Source organism: Ranitomeya variabilis, chromosome 8 (genome assembly GCF_051348905.1).
Source record: "Ranitomeya variabilis isolate aRanVar5 chromosome 8, aRanVar5.hap1, whole genome shotgun sequence".
Lineage (NCBI taxonomy): Eukaryota > Metazoa > Chordata > Amphibia > Anura > Dendrobatidae > Ranitomeya > Ranitomeya variabilis.
In genome coordinates this window covers 3100443-3120332 of record NC_135239.1, presented here as the reverse complement: position 1 = coordinate 3120332, position 19890 = coordinate 3100443, and the positions used below count along the sequence as shown (strand labels likewise).

The window sequence follows — 19890 nt, the reverse complement described above, 5'->3', positions numbered from 1 at the left end:
CAGAGCAGGTGCATTTATACGGAGACTTGATTACACACAGGTGGATTATATTTATCATCATTAGGCATTTAGGACAACATTGGATCATTCAGAGATCCACAATGATCTTCTGGAGGGAGTCTGCTGCACTGAAAGTAAAGGGGCCGAATAATATTGCACGCCCCACTGTTCAGTTTTTGAATTTCCACAAAAAATTAAAATAACCAATAAATTTCATTCAACTTCACAATTGTGTTCCACTTGTTGTTGATTCTTCACCCAAAATTTACATTTGGTATCTTTATGTTTGAAGCTTGATATGTGGGGAAAGGTTGAAAAGTTCCAGGGGGCCGAATACTTTCGCAAGGCACTGTGTATTATATATATATATATATATATATATATATATTAATAATAATAATAATTTTATTTATATAGCGCCAACATATTCCGCAGCGCTTTACAACTTATAGAGGGGACTTGTACAGACAATAGACATTACAGCATAACAGAAATCACAGTTCACAACAGATACCAGGAGGAATGAGGGCCCTGCTGCTCGCAAGCTACAAACTATGAGGAAAGGGGAGACACGAGAGGTGGATGGTGACAATTGCTTTAGTTATTTGGACCAGCCATAGTGTAAGGCTCGGGTGTTCATGTAAAGCTGCATGAACCAGTTATCAGCCTAAGTATGTAGCAGTACAGACACAGAGGGCTATTAACTGCATAAAGTGTATGAGAACATGATGGAGGAACCTGATTATGGTGTTTTTTTTTTAATTTATTTTATATTTTTATTAGGCCACACAGGGATAGTTAGGTTAATGTGTTGAGGTGGTAGGCCAGTCTGAACAAATTAGTTTTTAGGGCACACTTAAAACTGTCGGGATTGGGGATTAATCGTATTAACCTGGGTAGTGCATTCCAAAGAATCGGCGCAGCACGTGTAAAGTCTTGGAGACGGGAGTGGGAGGTTCTGATTATTGAGGATGCTAACCTGAGGTCATTAGCGGAGCGGAGGGCACGGGTAGGGTGGTAGACTGAGACCACAGAGGAGATGTAGGGTGGTGCTGAGCCATGGAGCGCTTTGTGGATGAGGGTAGTAGTTTTGTACTGGATTCTGGAGTGGATGGGTAGCCAGTGTAATGACTGGCACAAGGTAGAGGCATCGGTGTAACGGTTGGTGAGGAATATGATCCTGGCAGCAGCATTCAGGACAGATTGGAGCGGAGAGATTTTGGTAAGAGGGAGGCCGATTAGTAGAGAGTTACAATAGTCCAGACGAGAATGAATAAGTGAGACAGTAAGAGTTTTTAGTCATCAACTCAAGCTCATTGAAAACCTTTTCTATTATCCCTGACAACCATAATGGCCGCTGTTACTGCTGGCAACGGATGTTGCTCAGGTTTCCCACACTTCTCTTGGTCCATCAATAATCAGTCCCGAGGCACCTGTGTGGTCTCTGTGATTGGTGGCGTCACTGCCCATGATTCTGCTTCCTGGATCTTAGAGCGGAAGACCCTCTTATCCAGGAGCGATGCACTGCAGATGAGCTGGGTCTTCTGGGCCGATGGCTGTGACAGCAGCGGCGCGTCCTGCGGGGTCATTCTGTAACTCATCTGCCCCTTTGTGTCTCCAGCATCCGGTTACTAACCCGTCAGCCATCCTCTCCCTGTCTCTGCCGGAACTGACGGAAAAGCTGAGGGGGGGAGCGCTCACCCCAGAAATGGTCCTCCACACCTACATGGCCAAGGTGAGTGAGCGGAGAAATACACAGCAGCCGCAGGTCTCCCCTATATATCTGGATCCGGCTGCTGCGAGTGAGGGGGCGTTCAGCCCTGTTGCCTGTCTTGATTTTGGATTTCTGCCACTGATCACATGACTCATTCCCTGCAGGCGCTAGAAGTCACTCGAGAGCTGAACTGCATCACCGACTTCTTGCCCGAGTGTGAATTGCAGCTGCAGAGACTCCGGGAGCAGAAGAACAGAGGCCCTCTGTATGGGGTCCCCATCAGCCTGAAGGACAACCATAACTACAAGGTACTGTCATGTACAACGAGGGGTCCGGTGGCCTCTGTGGCATCTGGGGTCACTCAGTAATGGCTGCACTCCAGCTGATGGTGTTACATATCTATGAAGGCTTTCCTCACCTCCAGTCATATGCAGTGTCAGGGTGCGAGCAGATGGAGCAGCATTATGTGCCTGCGTCATTGTGTGTTGCAGGGTCATGACACCACGTTGGGATTAATTAGAAACCTAGAGCGTCCAGCCTCAGAGGATTGCGTCATTGTCCAGGTGCTGAAGAAGCAGGGAGCAGTGCCCTTTGTGAAAACCAACATCCCGCAGTCCATGTTGAAGTAAGGCTACGTCCCTTGCCGAGATGGAGGTTGCATCCTGAAAGATTGTTGAAGTGTCCTGTGGTCCTTCTCCTGAGTTTAGTCAGTACATGTTTCTGGGCTCTCTTCTCTCACTCCCTCCCTTACTCTTTTCTGAGCTTGCTCATTTTCACGCTGTGACGGTCTTAGGTAAGGAAAGGAGGCCTCAAACTGGAACTGGGACTCTGTAACTATCCTATGACTGTACTCCCCCTTCTACAATGAAAGGATAGTATGAACCTACCGGCATTAACCTCAGATGCCGACACATACATCTCCTTCTCAGAAACATACCCCTTCCAAAGCACCAGGTACTGTACAAAGTGGCGAACCTTATGGCAATCAATGATTCTCGCTTCCTGAAATTTTAAAATGCCATCAATAATAACCATTGGTGGTGGTAATGGCTACGGTACCACAGGCGCAGCATTTCTTTTGGGTAAAGACCTGTGGAAAACATTATTTGAGAGTTGGAGGAAGCTTGGAATGAAAAGTTACATGGTTGATTACGGCGACTACCTTATAAGGACCAATAAATCTAGGACATAGTTTCATTTGTATTTGTCCCCCATGATCTTTAAATTATTATGAACCCCTTCCCACACAGATAAGAGCTAAGAAGAGACTTATTCCTCTCCAGGAATCCCCAAAGACTCATCCTTGCTGAAGATACAGAATTGTGGATGGAAGCTATATGCACCAAAAAATCGCGACTTACCAGTGGACTCGCTACGACTATTGCCTAAGGCACATTTAGCCAGTGGTAAAAAAGATAAATTCCCCTAATTATCTGACCAAAACATCTGAGGTATGTTTCCAAACTTTGGTTTAGGAGTTTAGTCTGACCATTAGTTTGATGATAGAATGCAGAGGAAAAGAATAGATGCATCCATAAACACGAACAAAACGCCCTCCAAATTTAGATACAAACTGCATCCCCCGATCTGACACCACATAGGAAGGACCCCGTGAAGCTTCACGATCTCAGTGACAAACACCAGAGCCAGTGTCTTGTCGTTAGGGAGAGCCTGTAAAGCAATGAAGTGTGCCATTTTACTAAACCTATCCACCACAACTAAGATAACCAGGGAAGACCCAACACAATCGGAGTAGGGAAGCCTTCCAGAAGGTATCAAGAAAGGAGATCCCTGTGAAGAGCACCTACCCGAAGGTTCACTTTATGTTCTACTTGCATAAAGCTTCCCTGATCAAGAGGTTCAGAGTCTATCGCAAATATGGGGATAGACTTTGCCAGCTTACTACAGGAGAGACCATGGATCTGAGTGAACAGAGCATCCACCATATTGGCTCCTGGCCCACTATCCAGTAGGACAGATATTGCCTCAGTTTCCGTACCTAAAACAACTTACTAAGGGTGGGGTCATTCCACTGGATGTCAGTGGCCCATCTACAGAACTTTGAACAAATTTCCTCTGAAGGTTGGTCTCCCTGCTGGATCTTACATAGTTTAGATTCTGCAAGGGAGACCCGGCCCAGGTCATTCTAAATGAGACCAAGAGCCACGAAAAATCCATCCACCGACTGTAGTGACAATGAGTCAGATTGGAGTGAGAAGGCCCAGGATTCTTCTTGAAGGAAGAAGGCAACAATCCCCACCCTCTGTACCTCACTCCCAGATGACTGTGGCGAAGCCTGAAATAAAGCTTACAGGCTCCCCAGAATACGACAAACCTATCTGGGAGTGCCACTTTAGGTTCCAGTCCAGCTGTCTGGAGTGAAGAAACCTTGACTGTAGGTCTGATAGCTCACAAGACAAACCTTGCAGCTGTCTTGCAAGGCTAGCAACAGGATCCATGTCAGGATCATACAATGTGGAGTCTGTGAAAGTGTCAGGCTGTGATGGTCTTCAGTAAGAAAGGGGAGGCCTCACACTGTCCCTCGATCTGGTACCCTAACTATCCCTGTCCCGGGGTAATTTTAAAGTTAGAGACGCCTGAGTCTCCGACCTTACCATGCTCCTGTTAATGTCATAAGCTGTCCCCTTCTCCTTCCCCAGGAGGCCTGGGACCGATATGATAGTGTATATACACGTAAGGCTAACAGGGATAACAAAAAGCAACTTACAAAACAAAAACACTTCAACGGTAGAGAGGAATAAAGGGAAGGATACGAAAGTACAAACCAAATGGAAATAGGATAATGGAGAAAGCTTACACCCAAAAAACATAATACAACAATCTCCAGCAACAACTACGAACTCCAGCTTCAGCACACCAACTCCAGCAAGCAAGGAAGAAAAGCTCTGGACAGGTTTTATAGAGAGGAAACTGGCAGGTCAGGAGCAACTGTGAGATGGAGCTGCATGTCTCTAACCAGCAAAGAGTCGTTAACCATTTCAGCGCAAAAGGAAGCGAAGTCCATTTAATATGAGGACCAAAACACACAGGCTAAATGGAAGACCTGCGATTCACGGGACGCCTATCCCCAGATCTCCCAGGAAGACATTATACGGTCGTGACAATCACTCCCTTACTCTTTTCTGGGTTCAGACACTCCCTACCATACTCTTTTTTTGGGCTTGCTCGCTCACCCCCTCCCTTACTCTTCCCTGGGTTCGCTCCCTCCCTCCTTTACTCTTTTCTGGGCTCTTTTCCTTTCTCCCTTACTCTTTTTTTAGGTTCTCTCGCTCTCTCGCTTACTCTTTTGAGAGCTTGCTTGCTCACTGCCTCCCTTACTCTTTTCTGGGCTCATTCACTCCCTCCATTACTCTTTTATAGGATCACTCACTCCCTCCCTTGCTATTTTTGGGCTCACTTGCTCACTCCCTTATTCTTTTCTAGGCTCTCCCTTACTCTTTTCTAAACCCTCTTGCTTCCTCCCTTACTCTTTTCTAGGCTCTCTCACTCTCTCTCATACCCTTTTCTGGGTTCACGGTCTACCTTACTCTTTTCTGAGCACGCTCGCACCCTCCCTTATTCTGTTCTAGGCTCTCTTGCTCTGTCCCGTACTCTTTTCTGGGCTCAATTGCTTGCTCCCTTATTTTCTAGGCTCTCTCACGCTCTCCCTTACTCTTTTCTTGGCTTGCTCGCCCTCGCCCTCACTGTTTTCTGGGTTTGCTCGCTCCATCACTTACTCTTTTCTGGGCTCACTCGCTCCTTCCCTTACTCTTTTCTGGGCTCGCTCACTTGCTCGCTCCCTTACTCTTTTCTGGGCTCTCTTGCTCCCTCCCTTACTCTTTTTTAGGTTCTCTCACTCTCTTGCTTACTCTTTTCTGAGCTTGCTTGCTCACTACCTCCCTTACTCTTTTCTGGGTTCATTCACTCCCTCCATTACTCTTTTATAGGGTCACTCACTCCCTACCTCAATATTTTCTGGGCTCACTCCCTTATTCTTTTCTAGGCTCTCTCGCTCTCTCCCTTATTCTTTTCTTAGCTTAATTGGTCACTGCCTCCTTACTCTTTTCTGGGCTCATTTGCTCCTTTTCTTATTCTTTTCTAGGTTCACTCTCTCTCCATTACTCTTCTGAGTTTACTTGCTCACTGCCTCACTTACTCTTTTCTAGGCTCACTTGTTCCTTTATTTACTCTTTTCTGGGCACTCTCGCTCCCTCCCTTAATAATTTCTAGTCTCTATCACTCACTCTCTTACTCTTTTCTGGGCTTGCTCGCTCCCACACTTACTTTTTTATGGGCTCACTCGCTCCTTCCTTTACTCTTTTTTGGTCTTGCTGACTCCCTCCCTTACATTTTTCTGGGCTTGCTTGCTCCCTCCCTTATTCTTTTCTGAGCTCTCTTGCTCCCGCCCTTACTCATTGTTTTCTGGGCTCGCTCCCTCCCTTACTCTTTTCTAGGTTCTCTCCCTCACTGTTTTCTGGTCTTGCTTGGTCCCTTGCTTACTCTTTTCTAGGCTCGCTCGCTCTCTCCCTTACTCTTTTCTGAGCTTGCTTGCTCGCTGCCTCACTTATTATTTTCTGGACTCATTTGTTCCCTCTCTTACGCTTTTCTAGGCTCGCTCCCTCTCTTACCATTTTCTGGGCTCGCTCGCTCACTCCTTTATTCCTTTCTAGGCTCTCTCGCGCTCTACCTTACTCTTTTCTGAGCCACTTGCTCCCTCCCACACTCTTTTCTAGTCTCTCTTGCTCCCTCCCTTACTGTTTTCTAGGCTTGCTCACTCCCTCCTTTACTCTTTTCTAGGCTCTCTTGATCTCTCCCTTACTCTTTTCTGGGCTCATTCACTCCCTCCTTTATTCTTTTCAATGCGCTCTCCCTTCTTTCTGGGTTCGCTCCCTCCCTTACTCTTTTCTGGATGCTCTCGCTCCCTGTCACAATTCAACTGGCGAGTGACCTGGGACCAGGGGGCACCTTTTCTGGCCCTAAGACTAGGGAGCGCCCTAGCTCGCCCTGTTCCCCGGGATACTTCAGATGGCGAAGATGCCGGGGCCTTCGCCCTTGCCTTATCTCCTGCAACAGCCCTACGTCTGACCCCTTCCCCCACCTGGGGAAGAGAGGCGTTACTGTGTACTGCAGTACACCAGCCCGACAGACAGGGGGACAGAGACAAGGGTATAAAGAAAACTGCACTCATAAGATATACAGTACACTCACATATAACAGAGATATACAACAGGGTGTGTAGGGAGGGGAACGAAAGTAAAAAGGGGAAGGATAATGAATTTCCAAGCGTACAAACCAAGCAACAGTCACAAAAAAACTCCTCCAGCTCTTCTTTTCCACACCAGCTTCTCTCACTCCAGGTCTGTGGAGCAAATGCTAACTCAGACAAGGACCTGGTAATCGAGCCCAGCTTTTATAGGGTAGAGGAGTGGTTAACCGAGCACAGCTGAATGCAGAAATTTCCAATATGGCCAATTAACCTCTGTTCTGTTGAAAGAAACAAACACGTTTAATACACTGGAGAAGTGCTTCTTCTCAGCGGCGGAGTAAGAGCCACCAAACGCTGCGGTCTTCTGGCTCCGCTCTGTTTTGGTAACTCCGTGACAGTACCCCCTCTTCTACGAGGGAGCTCCAGATCCTTAGGGCCCGGTTTATCCGGTTGTGCAACATGAAAGGCCCGAACCAGTCTGGCCGTATTTACGTCAGAAGCTGGTACCCACATCCTCTCCTCAGGACCGTACTCCTTCCAATGTACCATATATTGAAGCGACCGAAGAACAAGACGAGAGTCTGAGGCTGCTTACACACATCAGTTTTTTGCCATCAGTCACAATCCGTCGAATTGTGAAAAAAAACAGATCCGGCAAAAGTTGCCGCCGGATCCATTTTTGTTCTCATATACTTGTATTAGCAGTGGACTGCGACGGATGGCTTCAAGTTTCATCTGTTTTTCACCGGATCCGTTGAAAATTGTTTATCCGGCGGCCAGAGAAAACGGACATAGTAAAGTTTTTTGTGTCCGTCGAAAAAACAGACAGCGACGGATCCGTCGCCGTCCATCGTTTGCTAGAATGGAAGCCTATGGCACCGGATCCATCAAATGACAGAATCCGGCGACGGATTCCATTTTTTTTAACTGAGCATGCTCCAATTTTTTTAGGATCAGCTAGTCGGATCAGGCGCATCAGTTTTTTGCAATCTGCGACGGATCCGTTTTTTTCACAATTCGACAGATTGTGACTGATGGCAAAAAAATGATGTGTGAAAGCAGCCTAAGGCCTTTGCTTTCTGGAACTCCAGATTACCATCGATACTGACAGGAGAAGGTGGTAGAGGCAAAGGTACTGTAGATACCACTCACTTCTTGAGAAGCAAACGGTAAAAAACATTATGGATTCTAAAAGTAGGTGGCAGATCAAGGCGGAATGCTACTGGATTTACGACTGCTAAGATCTTATAAGGATGTCCAGCAACATGTGCACCCCCGCAGAAACCTTGCAAACCTAGACACCCACACACTCTCTGACTCCATCCTACCACTGGCATCTATATCCTCACTCCACGACACAGACACTGCCACTGCTTTCTACAATGCCACTCTTGCATCAGCTATTGAAACAGTCGCCCCTCTCATTCATGGCAGAGTGCGACGTATCAATAGACAACCCTGGCATAATAACACCACTAAAAAGCTCCGGCAAGTGTCCAGGGTTGCAGAATGGCGTTGGAAGAAAACACATTCCCAAGACGACTTCACTGCACTCAAACAGGCAACACTCGCTTTTAAATCTGCTCTCACCTCTACTAAACAGGTGACTTCACAACCCTCATATCTTCCCTATCCTACAACCCCAAACAATTGTTCAATACCTTTAACTCCCTCCTCCGCCCCCCACTGCCCCCTCCAACCTCCCTCATCTCTGCTGAGGACTTTGCCACACACTTTAAAAATAAGATCAACCAGACAAGGCAAGTCTTCATTGTTCAACCACCACAACCCCTTTGTATACCAGACCAATGCCCAAACCCCATAACCTCTCTATCCAACATAACTAAACGGGGGGCTTAACTGTCTCCTCTCCAAATCGCACCTCACCACCTGTGCGCTCGACCCCATCCCTTGACAAGGGTATAAAGAAAACTACACACACACAAAATATACACTCACATATAACAGAGGCATTCACCAGAGTGGGTAGGGATGGGAAAGAAAGTAAAAAGAAAAAGGATAAGGAATTTCCAAGTGTACAAACCAAGCAACAGTCGCAAATAAACTCCTCCAGCTCTTCTTTTCCACACCAGCTTCTCTCACTCCAGATCTGTGTAGCAAATGCTAACTCAGACAAGGACCTGGTAATCAAGCCCAGCTTTTAGGGTATGTGCATACGTTGCGGATTCGTGTGCGGATTTTCCATGCAGAATCTGAAAAATCCACAGGTAAAACACCCTGCGTTTTACCTGTGGATTTACCGCGGTTTTTGTGTGGTTTTCACATGAGTTTTTACGCCTGTGGACTCCAATTATGGATCAGGTGTAAAACGCTGAAGAATCAGCATAAAGAATTGATATGCTGTGGAAAATAAACCGCAGCATTTCTACGCAGTATTTTCCGCAGCATGTGCACTGCGGATTTAGTTTTCCATAGGTTTACATGGTACTGTACAACACATGGAAAACTGCTGCGAATCCACAGTGTCAAATCCACTGCGGATCCGCAGCCAAATCTGCAACGTGTGCACACACCTTTATAGGGAAGAGGAGTGGTTAACCGAGCACAGCTGAATTCAGGAATTTCCAATATGGCCGATTAACCTCTGTTCTGCTCAAAGAAGCAAACACGTTTAATACACTGAAGAAGTGCTTCTTCTCAGCGGCGGAGTAAGAGCCACCAGACACTGCGGTCTTTTGACTCCGCTCTGTTTCGGTAACCCCTTGACACTCCATTATTCTTTTCTGGGCTCACTCGCTTGCTCCTTTGCTCTTTTCTGGGTTGCTTGCTCCCTCCCTCCCCCTTTTCTAGGCTCTCTCACTCTCTTCCTTACTCTTTTCTTAGCTTACTTGATCACTGCCTCCCTTGCTATTTTTTGGGCTCATTCGCTCCCTCCCTTAGTCATCTCTGGGCTCACTGGTTCCTTCCCTTACTCTTTTCTGAGCTTGCTTGTTCCCGCTCGTACTCTTTTCTGGGCTCACTCGCTCCTTCCCTTACTCTTTCTGGTCTTGCTCACTCCCTCCCTTACATTTTTCTGGGCTCACTCGCTCCTTCCCTTATTCTTTTCTGGGCTCGCTCACTCCCTCTCTTACTCTTTTCTAGGGCACTTGCTTCAACCCTTATTCTTTTCTGGGCTCGATTGTTCCCTCCCTTACTATTTTCTGGGCTCTCTTGCGCCCTGCCTTACTCTTTTTCAGGTTCTCTCGCTCCCTCCCTTATTATTTATTATGTTCTCTCGCTCTGTCCCGTTCTCTTTTCTGGGCTCCCTCGCTCCCTCCCTTTCTCATTTTTAGTCTCTCTCGCTTGCTCCCTTCTCTTTTCTGGGCTTGCTTGCTCCCTCCCTACCTCTTTTCTAGACTCTCCCTCACTGTTTTTTGGGCTCTCTTGCGCCCTCCCTTACTCTTTTCTAGACTCTGTCGCGCTCTCACTCACTGTTTTCTGGGCTCGCTTGCTCTCTCCCTTACTCTTGTCTAGGCTCACTCGCTTCTTACCTTACTCTTTTCTGGGCTCTCTTGCTCCCTCCCTTACTCTTTTCCAGGTTCTCTCCCTCATTGTTTTCTGGTCTTGCTCGCTCCCTCGCTTACTCTTTTCTAGTCTCTCTCGCTCTCTCTTACTCTTTTCTGAGATTGCTTGCTCGCTGCCTCCCTTATTCTTTTCTGGGCTCATTTGCGCCCTCTCTTACTCTTTTCTAGGCTCGCTCCCTCCCTTACTCTTTTCTGGGCTCAAATAAACAAACAAAAAAAACCCTGTTTGGGAGACAAGAACAGACAAAACGCGGCGCCCTAAACGCATAAACACAATATTTTAATCCTTGATGGGTGCACAACTTCATGCACTCACCTGGTGGAAGACTGATATGGCTTTAGACCGTGTATCCTCAAAAAATCCCTCTGGGTATACTTTTCAATGGACAGGGCTTGCAGCTTGCCTCGGGTGGATCCAAGTGAAAGAGCCAAACACAGGTTGACACAAGACAAGTCAATCAAAATGAACACATCCAGCCCATGAACGGCAGCGCTTCTCAGGACTCGCATCCAAAGATGATATTTTGAATTTTTTCTTAATAAAAAGGAAAAAATTCAAAATAACATTTTTGGAGGTGAGTCCTGGGAAGCGCTGCCATTCATGGGCTGGATGTGTTCATTTTAATTTTCTTCTCTGAGCTCACTCGCTCCCGCCCTTACTCTTTTCTGAGCTCCCTCGCTCCCTCCCTTACTCTTTTCTGAGCTTGCTTTCTCCCTCCCTTACTCTTTTCTGAGCTCACTTGCTCCCTCCCTTACTCTTTTCTGAGCTCACTCGCTCCCTCCCTTACTCTTTTCTGAGCTCACTCGCTCCCTCCCTTACTCTTTTCTGGGCTCGCTCGCTCCCTCCATCACTCTTTTCTGAGCTCACTCGCTCCCTCCCTTACTCTTTTCTGAGCTCACTCGCTCCCGCCCTTACTCTTTTCTGAGCTCACTCGCTCCCTCCCTTACTCTTTTCTGGGCTCGCTCGCTCCCTCCATCACTCTTTTCTGAGCTCACTCGCTCCCTCCATCACTCTTTTCTGAGCTCACTCGCTCCCTCCCTTACTCTTTTCTGAGCTCACTCGCTCCCTCCCTTACTCTTTTCTGGGCTCACTCGCTCCCTCCCTTACTCTTTTCTGAGCTCACTCGCTCCCTCCCTTACTCTTTTCTGAGCTCACTTGCTCCCTCCCTTACTCTTTTCTGAGCTCACTTGCTCCCTCCCTTACTCTTTTCTGAGCTCCCTCGCTCCCTCCCTTACTCTTTTCTGAGCTCACTTGCTCCCTCCCTTACTCTTTTCTGAGCTCACTCGCTCCCTCCCTTACTCTTTTCTGACCTCACTCGCTCCCTCCCTTACTCTTTTCTGGGCTCGCTCGCTCCCTCCATCACTCTTTTCTGAGCTCACTCGCTCCCTCCCTTACTCTTTTCTGAGCTCACTCGCTCCCGCCCTTACTCTTTTCTGAGCTCACTCGCTCCCTCCCTTACTCTTTTCTGGGCTCGCTCGCTCCCTCCATCACTCTTTTCTGAGCTCACTCGCTCCCTCCATCACTCTTTTCTGAGCTCACTCGCTCCCTCCCTTACTCTTTTCTGAGCTCACTCGCTCCCTCCCTTACTCTTTTCTGGGCTCACTCGCTCCCTCCCTTACTCTTTTCTGAGCTCACTCGCTCCCTCCCTTACTCTTTTCTGAGCTCACTTGCTCCCTCCCTTACTCTTTTCTGAGCTCACTTGCTCCCTCCCTTACTCTTTTCTGAGCTCCCTCGCTCCCTCCCTTACTCTTTTCTGAGCTCACTTGCTCCCTCTCGTTCTTTTCCCTTGCACCCATCCTCTTGACCTCTCTGTTCCTGGGGCACCCAAAGGCAAGGCCTTGATAACTGCTGATGACATTTGTGGGGGCTCTCATCTCCACAGATGTGATGGGGTGGGTCCTGGCTGGCGTGATCCCCTCTACGCTATGTGCACTGATTTACTGTTCTTTCCTCGCAGCTATGACTGCAGTAACCCCATGTATGGACAGACCCTCAATCCGCTAGACCACAAGAAGACGCCTGGAGGCTCCTCTGGAGGGGAGGGCGCTCTCATCTCCGCACAAGGCTCCATTCTGGGCTTTGGTTCAGACATTGGTGGGAGCATCCGCTTCCCGTGTGCTTTCTGTGGAGTCTGTGGCTTCAAACCCACTGGAAACCGACTCAGGTGAGTTCTGTGTGGTGCCCAAAGCTTTTCCACAGTGACATGTAAATATAATAGCAATGCTAAGGAAGGTGGTTGCTGTGATTCATAGTCCTACAACTGCAGAGTGCCTGAAGTACCAACATTGATCAGCAGATGGCGCTGCAGTCCTAATTTGAGAACTTTTTATATACCATACATGTACAGCTGTGCAAAAGGTTTAGGCCAGTGTGGAATAAGCGCTGCAGAGTCAGAAGCTGCCAAGAATAACAGGGTTAATGGTTAATTATCAATTGACAAGATGCAAAGAATGAAGAAAAAAAAAGGTAAAGTTAAAAACAACAGGTGGTGGCAGCGAGTAGTTCTGCTGTAATAGTGGAGCAAGCAGTGACCGTAAATGGGGTATATACATATTCCATGCGTTGGAATCGGAGGTATATACAGTTTGACCAAAAGTTTACACACCCCGGCAGAATTTTTGCTTTCTTGGCCTTTTTTCAGAGACTATGAATGATAACACCAAACCTTTTCCTCCGCTCATGGTCAGTGGTTGGGTGCAGCCATTTATTGTCAAACTACTGTGTTTTCTCTTTTTAAATCATAATGACAACACAAAACATCCAAAGGACCCTGATCAAAAGTTCACATCCCCCATTTCTTAATACCGCGTGTTGCCCCCTCTAACATCAATGACAGGTTGAAGTCCTTTGTGGTAGCTGTGGATGAGGTTCTTTATTTTCTCAGATGGTAAAGCTGCCCACTCTTCTTGGCATAAAGCCTCCAGTTCCTGTAAATTCCTGGGCTGTCTAGCATGAACTGCGCGCTTGAGATCTCCCCAGAGTGGCTCAATGATACTGAGGTCAGGAGACTGACATGGCCACTCCAGAATCTTCACTTTGTTCTGCTGTAGGCAATGACCAGTTGACTTGGCCTTGTCATGTTGGAATGTCCAAGTACATCCCATGCGCAATGTGTAATTGTCCGGACGATAGGTGACAGAAGAGGGCTGTTCGTGACAAAAAGATAACAGTGTGGGTGGCTCGGTTATGACCTCCCTGGCTGTGATCTTTCACAATTGGTGGCAAGCAGTGGCATATTATAGAACATCAGTGATCTGGTTTGAGTAATCATTCCTGTCACTGAACGCTTGCACAGTTCTTAGGTGCAGAGTTTTGAGGAATCAGACTAATTTTTTTTCTATCTGAGACATTGCTGTACGTGTAGCTGTTACATCTCCCCCCTTCTCCTGTTTTTCTGTCCTATCTTTTGTGTGACAATTATGGCTGCGATGGGAAAGCCCTGGTATGACCAGCAGACCTGGTTCTTATTGCCCTCTGTGCGCTGAGACAGCTTGACTCTGTGAGCAGGTTACGAGATGCAGTGACGGACAGGAGGCAGAGCAAGGGTTAACAAGTTTAATGAACACTGGAATACTCCTTGCAGGGAGATAAACGGTTAACGGGAGTAGACAGGTGAAAACATAAATAGTATTCAGGTTAAAGAACAGTAGAAAAGGTATTAACAGTTCTTGTTGGGTCAACTTAGGCTGCTTTCACACTAGCCTCGGTTCGGGGCTGTCGCGCTGCGTCGGCCCGACGTACCGACGCATACTGTGCAAACAATGCCTGACGTGGGCAGCGGAAGCAGTCTTAAGACGCTTCCGCTGCCCCATTGCAAGGTCCGGGGAGGAGGGGACGGAGTTTCGGCCGCGCATGCGAGGTTGAAAATGGTGGTCTCGACGCACAAAAAAAGGTTACATGTAACGTTTTTTTGTGGCGGCGATGCACCAAAACACGACGCAATCGTCGCACGATGCTTGCGGCGTGTGGCGATACGTCGCAGTGCATCGGTAATGTAAGTCTATGGGGAAAAAACGCATCCTGCAGACAACTTTGCAGGATGCATTTTTTCTCCTAAACGACGCATTGCGACGTCCGCCGAAAAACGCTAGTGTGAAAGTAGCCTTATCCTGACAGTCGTTTCTTAGGACGTGGTGGATCACAGAGCAGGTGATGGCGCCCACAACGGCTGGAGCAGAAGAGAGACCAAGAAGCATGCTGTACTGCAGGGACCACCAAATGAATCTTCAAAATTACAAAGTTTATGTAGAGTAAACACAACAGCCAAGGATTCAAAAGATTTAAAAACATATCAAATTGTACATGCCCCATAGTGGGGTCAGCCCAGCGGACACGGGTGCACCCAAATGCAACAGTTTATCGACAGATCACGTGATACTAATACAGGTAGTCCTATTAGAACAAACTCTGGCACCGACTCAGTGTGGTCTTAACACCTGTATATATGACACAATATATAAATATATATATATATATATATATATATATATATAGTGATGCAGTGACCCCTGTTACAGCTAGGGGGCGCTGTGTGCTCCTCAGGATATGCATGGCGGCATAGCTGTGATTATAATGAGATCATGACCGGCAGGATTGTAAATAGCCGGGTGGCAGAGGGAGTCTGCGCTGTAAGCCTGAAGTAATGTTGTTGTTCTGGGACCTGTAGTCCCACCAGTAGCGTAGCTACCAGGGGGAAGAGGGTGCGGTCACCCCAGGCCCACTGCTCACAGGGGCACACCCGGAGCTACACTACCTTTAATTATAATAGTGTGAACCCACCGATATAGTTAAGCTCCGTGGTAGAAATGGGAGACACGATCTCCCTGCTCTACCTTGGGCAGTGGCCAGAGAGAGGAAGCGGAGCTATGCCCCACCCCCAGTATACAGCATACACGCCCACATTGCACACTCAGTCAGTGAGCCTGTCTGCTGCACAGACGTCAGGACCATGGCGCTGCTCCTTCCGGCATCTGTTGTGGATTCTGTTTGTGGGCTCCCTCTGGTGGTTACTGCTGGTACTGGGTGACTTTGGTGGGTTGCGGCCTTTGGTTTCCACCTGTCCATCAGAGGCTGGGTGTTTCCTATTTTACCTGGCCTTTCTGTCATTTCCCTTGCCGGCTATCAATGTGTTCAGATGTGCTCTGTTTGGTTCCTGCCTACCTGCTCCCAGATCTTTCAGGATAAGCTAAGTGCTGATTTTCAGTTGTTGGTTTTTTGTCCAGCTTGCTTATTTTGTCTCTATGCTAGCTGGTAGCTCTAGTGGACTGAGGTTCTCCCCATGTGCCATGAGTTGGCACATGGGTTCTTGTAATCTCAGGATGGTTTTTTTTGATTAGGGTTTTTTGCTGACCGCTCAGTCCCCTTTTGTATCATTCTGCTTTCTAGTTTACAGCGGGCCTCTATTTGCTAAAGCTATATACATCATCTCTATGTGTGTGCCTTCCTCTCATTTCACCGTCAATACATGTGGGGGGCAACTATATCTTTTGGGGTTCGTTCCTCTGGAGGCAAGTGAGGTCTTGTTTTCTCTGCAGTACTAGTTAGCTCTTAGGCTGGTGCGTGGCGTCTAGAACCAACGTAGGCACGCTCCCTGGCTATCTCTAGTTGCGTTTGTCAGGCGTAGGGCAGCGGTCAGCCCAGGTTCCATCACCCTAGAGCTCGTCCGATATTTATTGTACTTTGCTTGTCCTGTGCTATCCCTAGCCATTGGGGATTCATGACAGTATAGCCGGCCCACAAAGTGTTAATTGTTTGGGCTGAAGCAGGAGAAAAAGAAGTGTTGAAGGGAAATTTTTTTTTTTTTTTTTTTTCCTTCAGAGTTTTGCTGCCTAGCCCTTAATTGCTGTCTAGCTGCTTCTTACCTCCTCTTAACCCTTGAATGGCTCTGATCTTTGCTGTTTATCATGGATGTCCAGAGTTTGGCTTCCAGCCTGAGTAATCTCGCGGCTAAGGTTCAAAACATACAGGATTTTGTTGTTCACACTCCCATGTCTGAACCTAGAATTCCTATTCCAGAGTTTTTTTCTGGAGATAGATCTACCTTCCTGAATTTCAGGAACAATTGTAAATTGTTTCTTTCTTTAAAATCTCGCTCCTCTGGAGACCCTGCTCAACAGGTCAAGATTGTTATATCTTTCCTACGGGGCGACCCTCAGAATTGGGCATTTGCATTGGCACCAGGGGATCCTGCATTGCTCAGTGTGGATGCGTTTTTTCTGGCATTGGGATTGCTCTATGAGGAACCTAACCTAGAGATTCAGGCTGAAAAGGCTTTATTAGCCCTCTCTCAGGGGCATGATGAAGCGGAAATATATTGTCAGAAATTTCGGAAATGGTCGGTGCTTACTTAGTGGAATGAGTGCGCCCTGGCTGCAAACTTCAGAAATGGTCTTTCTGAGGCCATTAAGGATATTATGGTGGGGTTCCCTGCGCCTACAGGTCTGAATGAGTCTATGGCTATGGCCATTCAGATTGATCGGCGTTTACGGGAGCGCAAACCCGTGCACCAGTTGGCGGTGTCTTCTGAACAGGCACCTGAGACTATGCAATGTGATAGAATTCAGTCCAGAAGTGAACGGCAAAATTATAGGCGGAAAAATGGATTGTGTTTTTATTGTGGTGATTCAGCTCATGTTATATCAGCATGCTCTAAACGCACAAAAAGGGTTGATAAATCTTTTGCCATTGATACTCTGCAGTCTAAGTTCATTTTGTCTGTGACTCTGATTTTTTCACTGTCTTCCATTTCCGTCGATGCCTATGTGGATTCGGGCGCTGCCCTGAGTCTTATGGATTGGTCATTTGCTAAACGCTGCGGTTTTAGTCTAGAGCCTCTGAAAGTTCCTATTCCTCTGAAGGGAATTGACTCTACACCATTGGCTATGAATAAACCGCAGTATTGGACACAAGTGACCATGCGCATGACTCCCGTTCATCAGGAGGTGATTCGCTTCCTTGTACTGTATAATTTACATGATGTACTAGTGCTTGGTCTGCCATGGTTACAGACTCATAATCCTGTCCTGGACTGGAAAACAATGTCTGTGTTAAGCTGGGGATGTCAGGGGGTTCATGATGATGCACCTCCGATTTCAATCGCTTCATCTACTCCTTCTGAGATCCCTGCGTTTTTGTCTGACTATAGGGATGTTTTTGAGGAGCCTAAGCTCAATTCGCTCCCTCCTCATAGAGAGTGTGACTGTGCTATAGAATTGATTCCTGGCAGTAAGTTCCCTAAGGGTCGTTTATTTAATCTGTCACTGCCAGAGCATACTGCTATGCGGAATTATATTAAGGAGTCCTTGGAAAAGGGACATATTCGTCCATCTTCGTCCCCTCTGGGAGCAGGTTTTTTTTTTCGTGGCAAAAACAGATGGTTCCCTGAGGCCTTGTATAGATTATCGCCTTCTGAATAAGATTACAGTCAAATATCAGTATCCATTGCCATTATTAACTGATTTGTTTGCTCGCATTAAGGGGGCTAGGTGGTTCACTAAGATAGATCTTCGCGGTGCGTATAATCTGGTGCGGATAAAACAGGGTGATGAGTGGAAAACCGCATTTAATACGCCTGAGGGCCATTTTGAGTATTTGGTAATGCCTTTTGGACTCTCCAATGCTCCATCAGTCTTTCAGTCCTTTATGCACAATATTTTCCGTGAATATCTGGATAAGTTTATGATTGTGTATTTGGATGATATTTTGGTGTTTTCTGATGACTGGGAGTCTCATGTTCTACAGGTCAGGAAGGTGTTTCAGGTTCTGCGGGCCAATTCTCTGTTTGTGAAGGGCTCAAAGTGTCTCTTCGGAGTCCAGAAGATTTCTTTTTTGGGGTACATTTTTTCTCCTTCTACTATTGAGATGGATCCCGTTAAGGTTCAGGCTATTTGTGACTGGACACAACCTACATCTGTTAAGAGCCTTCAGAAGTTCTTGGGGTTTGCTAATTTTTATCGTCGGTTCATTGCTAATTTTTCCAGTATTGTTAAACCTTTGACTGATTTGACTAAAAAGGGTGCTGATGTTGCTGATTGGTCTCCTGCGGCCGTGGAGGCCTTTCGGGAACTTAAGCGCCGGTTTTCTTCTGCTCCTGTGTTGTGTCAACCAGATGTTTCACTTCCTTTTCAGGTTGAGGTTGATGCTTCCGAGATTGGAGCGGGGGCGGTTTTGTCACAGAGAAGTTCTAATGGCTCGGTGATGAAGCCATGTGCTTTCTTCTCTAGAAAATTCTCGCCCGCCGAGCGCAATTATGATGTGGGTAATCGGGAGCTTTTGGCCATGAAGTGGGCATTTGAGGAGTGGCGTCATTGGCTTGAGGGTGCTAAACATCGCGTGGTGGTCTTGACTGATCACAAGAATCTCATTTACCTTGAGTCTGCCAGGCGTTTGAATCCTAGACAGGCTCGTTGGTCGTTATTTTTTTCTCGTTTCAATTTCGTGGTTTCATACCTGCCAGGTTCAAAGAATGTGAAGGCAGATGCTCTTTCCAGGAGTTTTGTGCCTGACTCTCCTGGAGACACTGGGCCTACTGGTATCCTTAGGGATGGGGTAATATTGTCCGCCGTATCCCCAGACTTGCGACGCGCATTGCAGGAGTTTCAGGTGGATAAACCGGATCGATGTCCACCAGAAAGACTGTTTGTTCCGGATGATTGGACCAGTAGAGTCATCTCCGAGGTCCATTCTTCTGTGTTGGCTGGTCATCCTGGAATATTTGGTACAAGAGACTTGGTGGCCAGGTCTTTTTGGTGGCCTTCCTTGTCTAGGGATGTGCGTACCTTTGTGCAGTCTTGTGAAGTGTGTGCTCGAGCTAAGCCTTGCTGTTCACGGGCCAGTGGGTTGTTGTTATCCTTGCCCATCCCGAAGAGGCCTTGGACGCACATTTCCATGGATTTTATTTCTGATCTCCCGGTTTCACAGAAAATGTCCGTTATCTGGGTTGTGTGTGACCGCTTTTCTAAGATGGTTCATTTGGTGCCCTTGCCTAAGTTGCCCTCCTCCTCTGAGTTGGTTCCTTTGTTTTTTCAGAACGTGGTTCGTTTGCATGGGATTCCGGAGAATATCGTTTCTGACAGGGGATCCCAGTTTGTGTCTAGATTTTGGCGGACGTTTTGTGCCAAGATGGGCATTGATTTGTCTTTCTCGTCTGCATTCCATCCTCAGACGAATGGCCAGATGAAGCGAACTAATCAGACCTTGGAAACTTATTTGAGGTGTTTTGTTTCTGCTGATCAGGATGACTGGGTTGCTTTTTTGCCACTGGCCGAATTTGCTCTTAATAATCGGGCTAGTTCTGCCACGTTGGTCTCTCCTTTTTTTTGTAATTCGGGGTTTCATCCTCGTTTTTCCTCTGGTCAGGTGGAGTCTTCGGATTGTCCTGGAGTGGACGTGGTGGTGGACAGGCTACATCAGATTTGGAATCAGGTGGTGGACAATTTGAAGTTAT

The 19890-nt window shown here is 47.1% G+C and overlaps 1 protein-coding gene across 1 annotated transcript in view; it reads left to right on the top strand.

Annotated features, from left to right (window-relative positions):
- The window catches only part of LOC143787589 (vitamin D3 hydroxylase-associated protein-like), a 225711-nt gene that overhangs the window by 36956 nt on the left and 168865 nt on the right, over window positions 1–19890 (top strand). The window contains exons 2-5 of the mRNA XM_077276477.1: window positions 1622–1735; window positions 1879–2022; window positions 2206–2339; window positions 12403–12609. Of these exons, the coding sequence (XP_077132592.1) occupies window positions 1622–1735; window positions 1879–2022; window positions 2206–2339; window positions 12403–12609 (599 nt within the window). The remainder of the gene's footprint in view (window positions 1–1621; window positions 1736–1878; window positions 2023–2205; window positions 2340–12402; window positions 12610–19890) is intronic.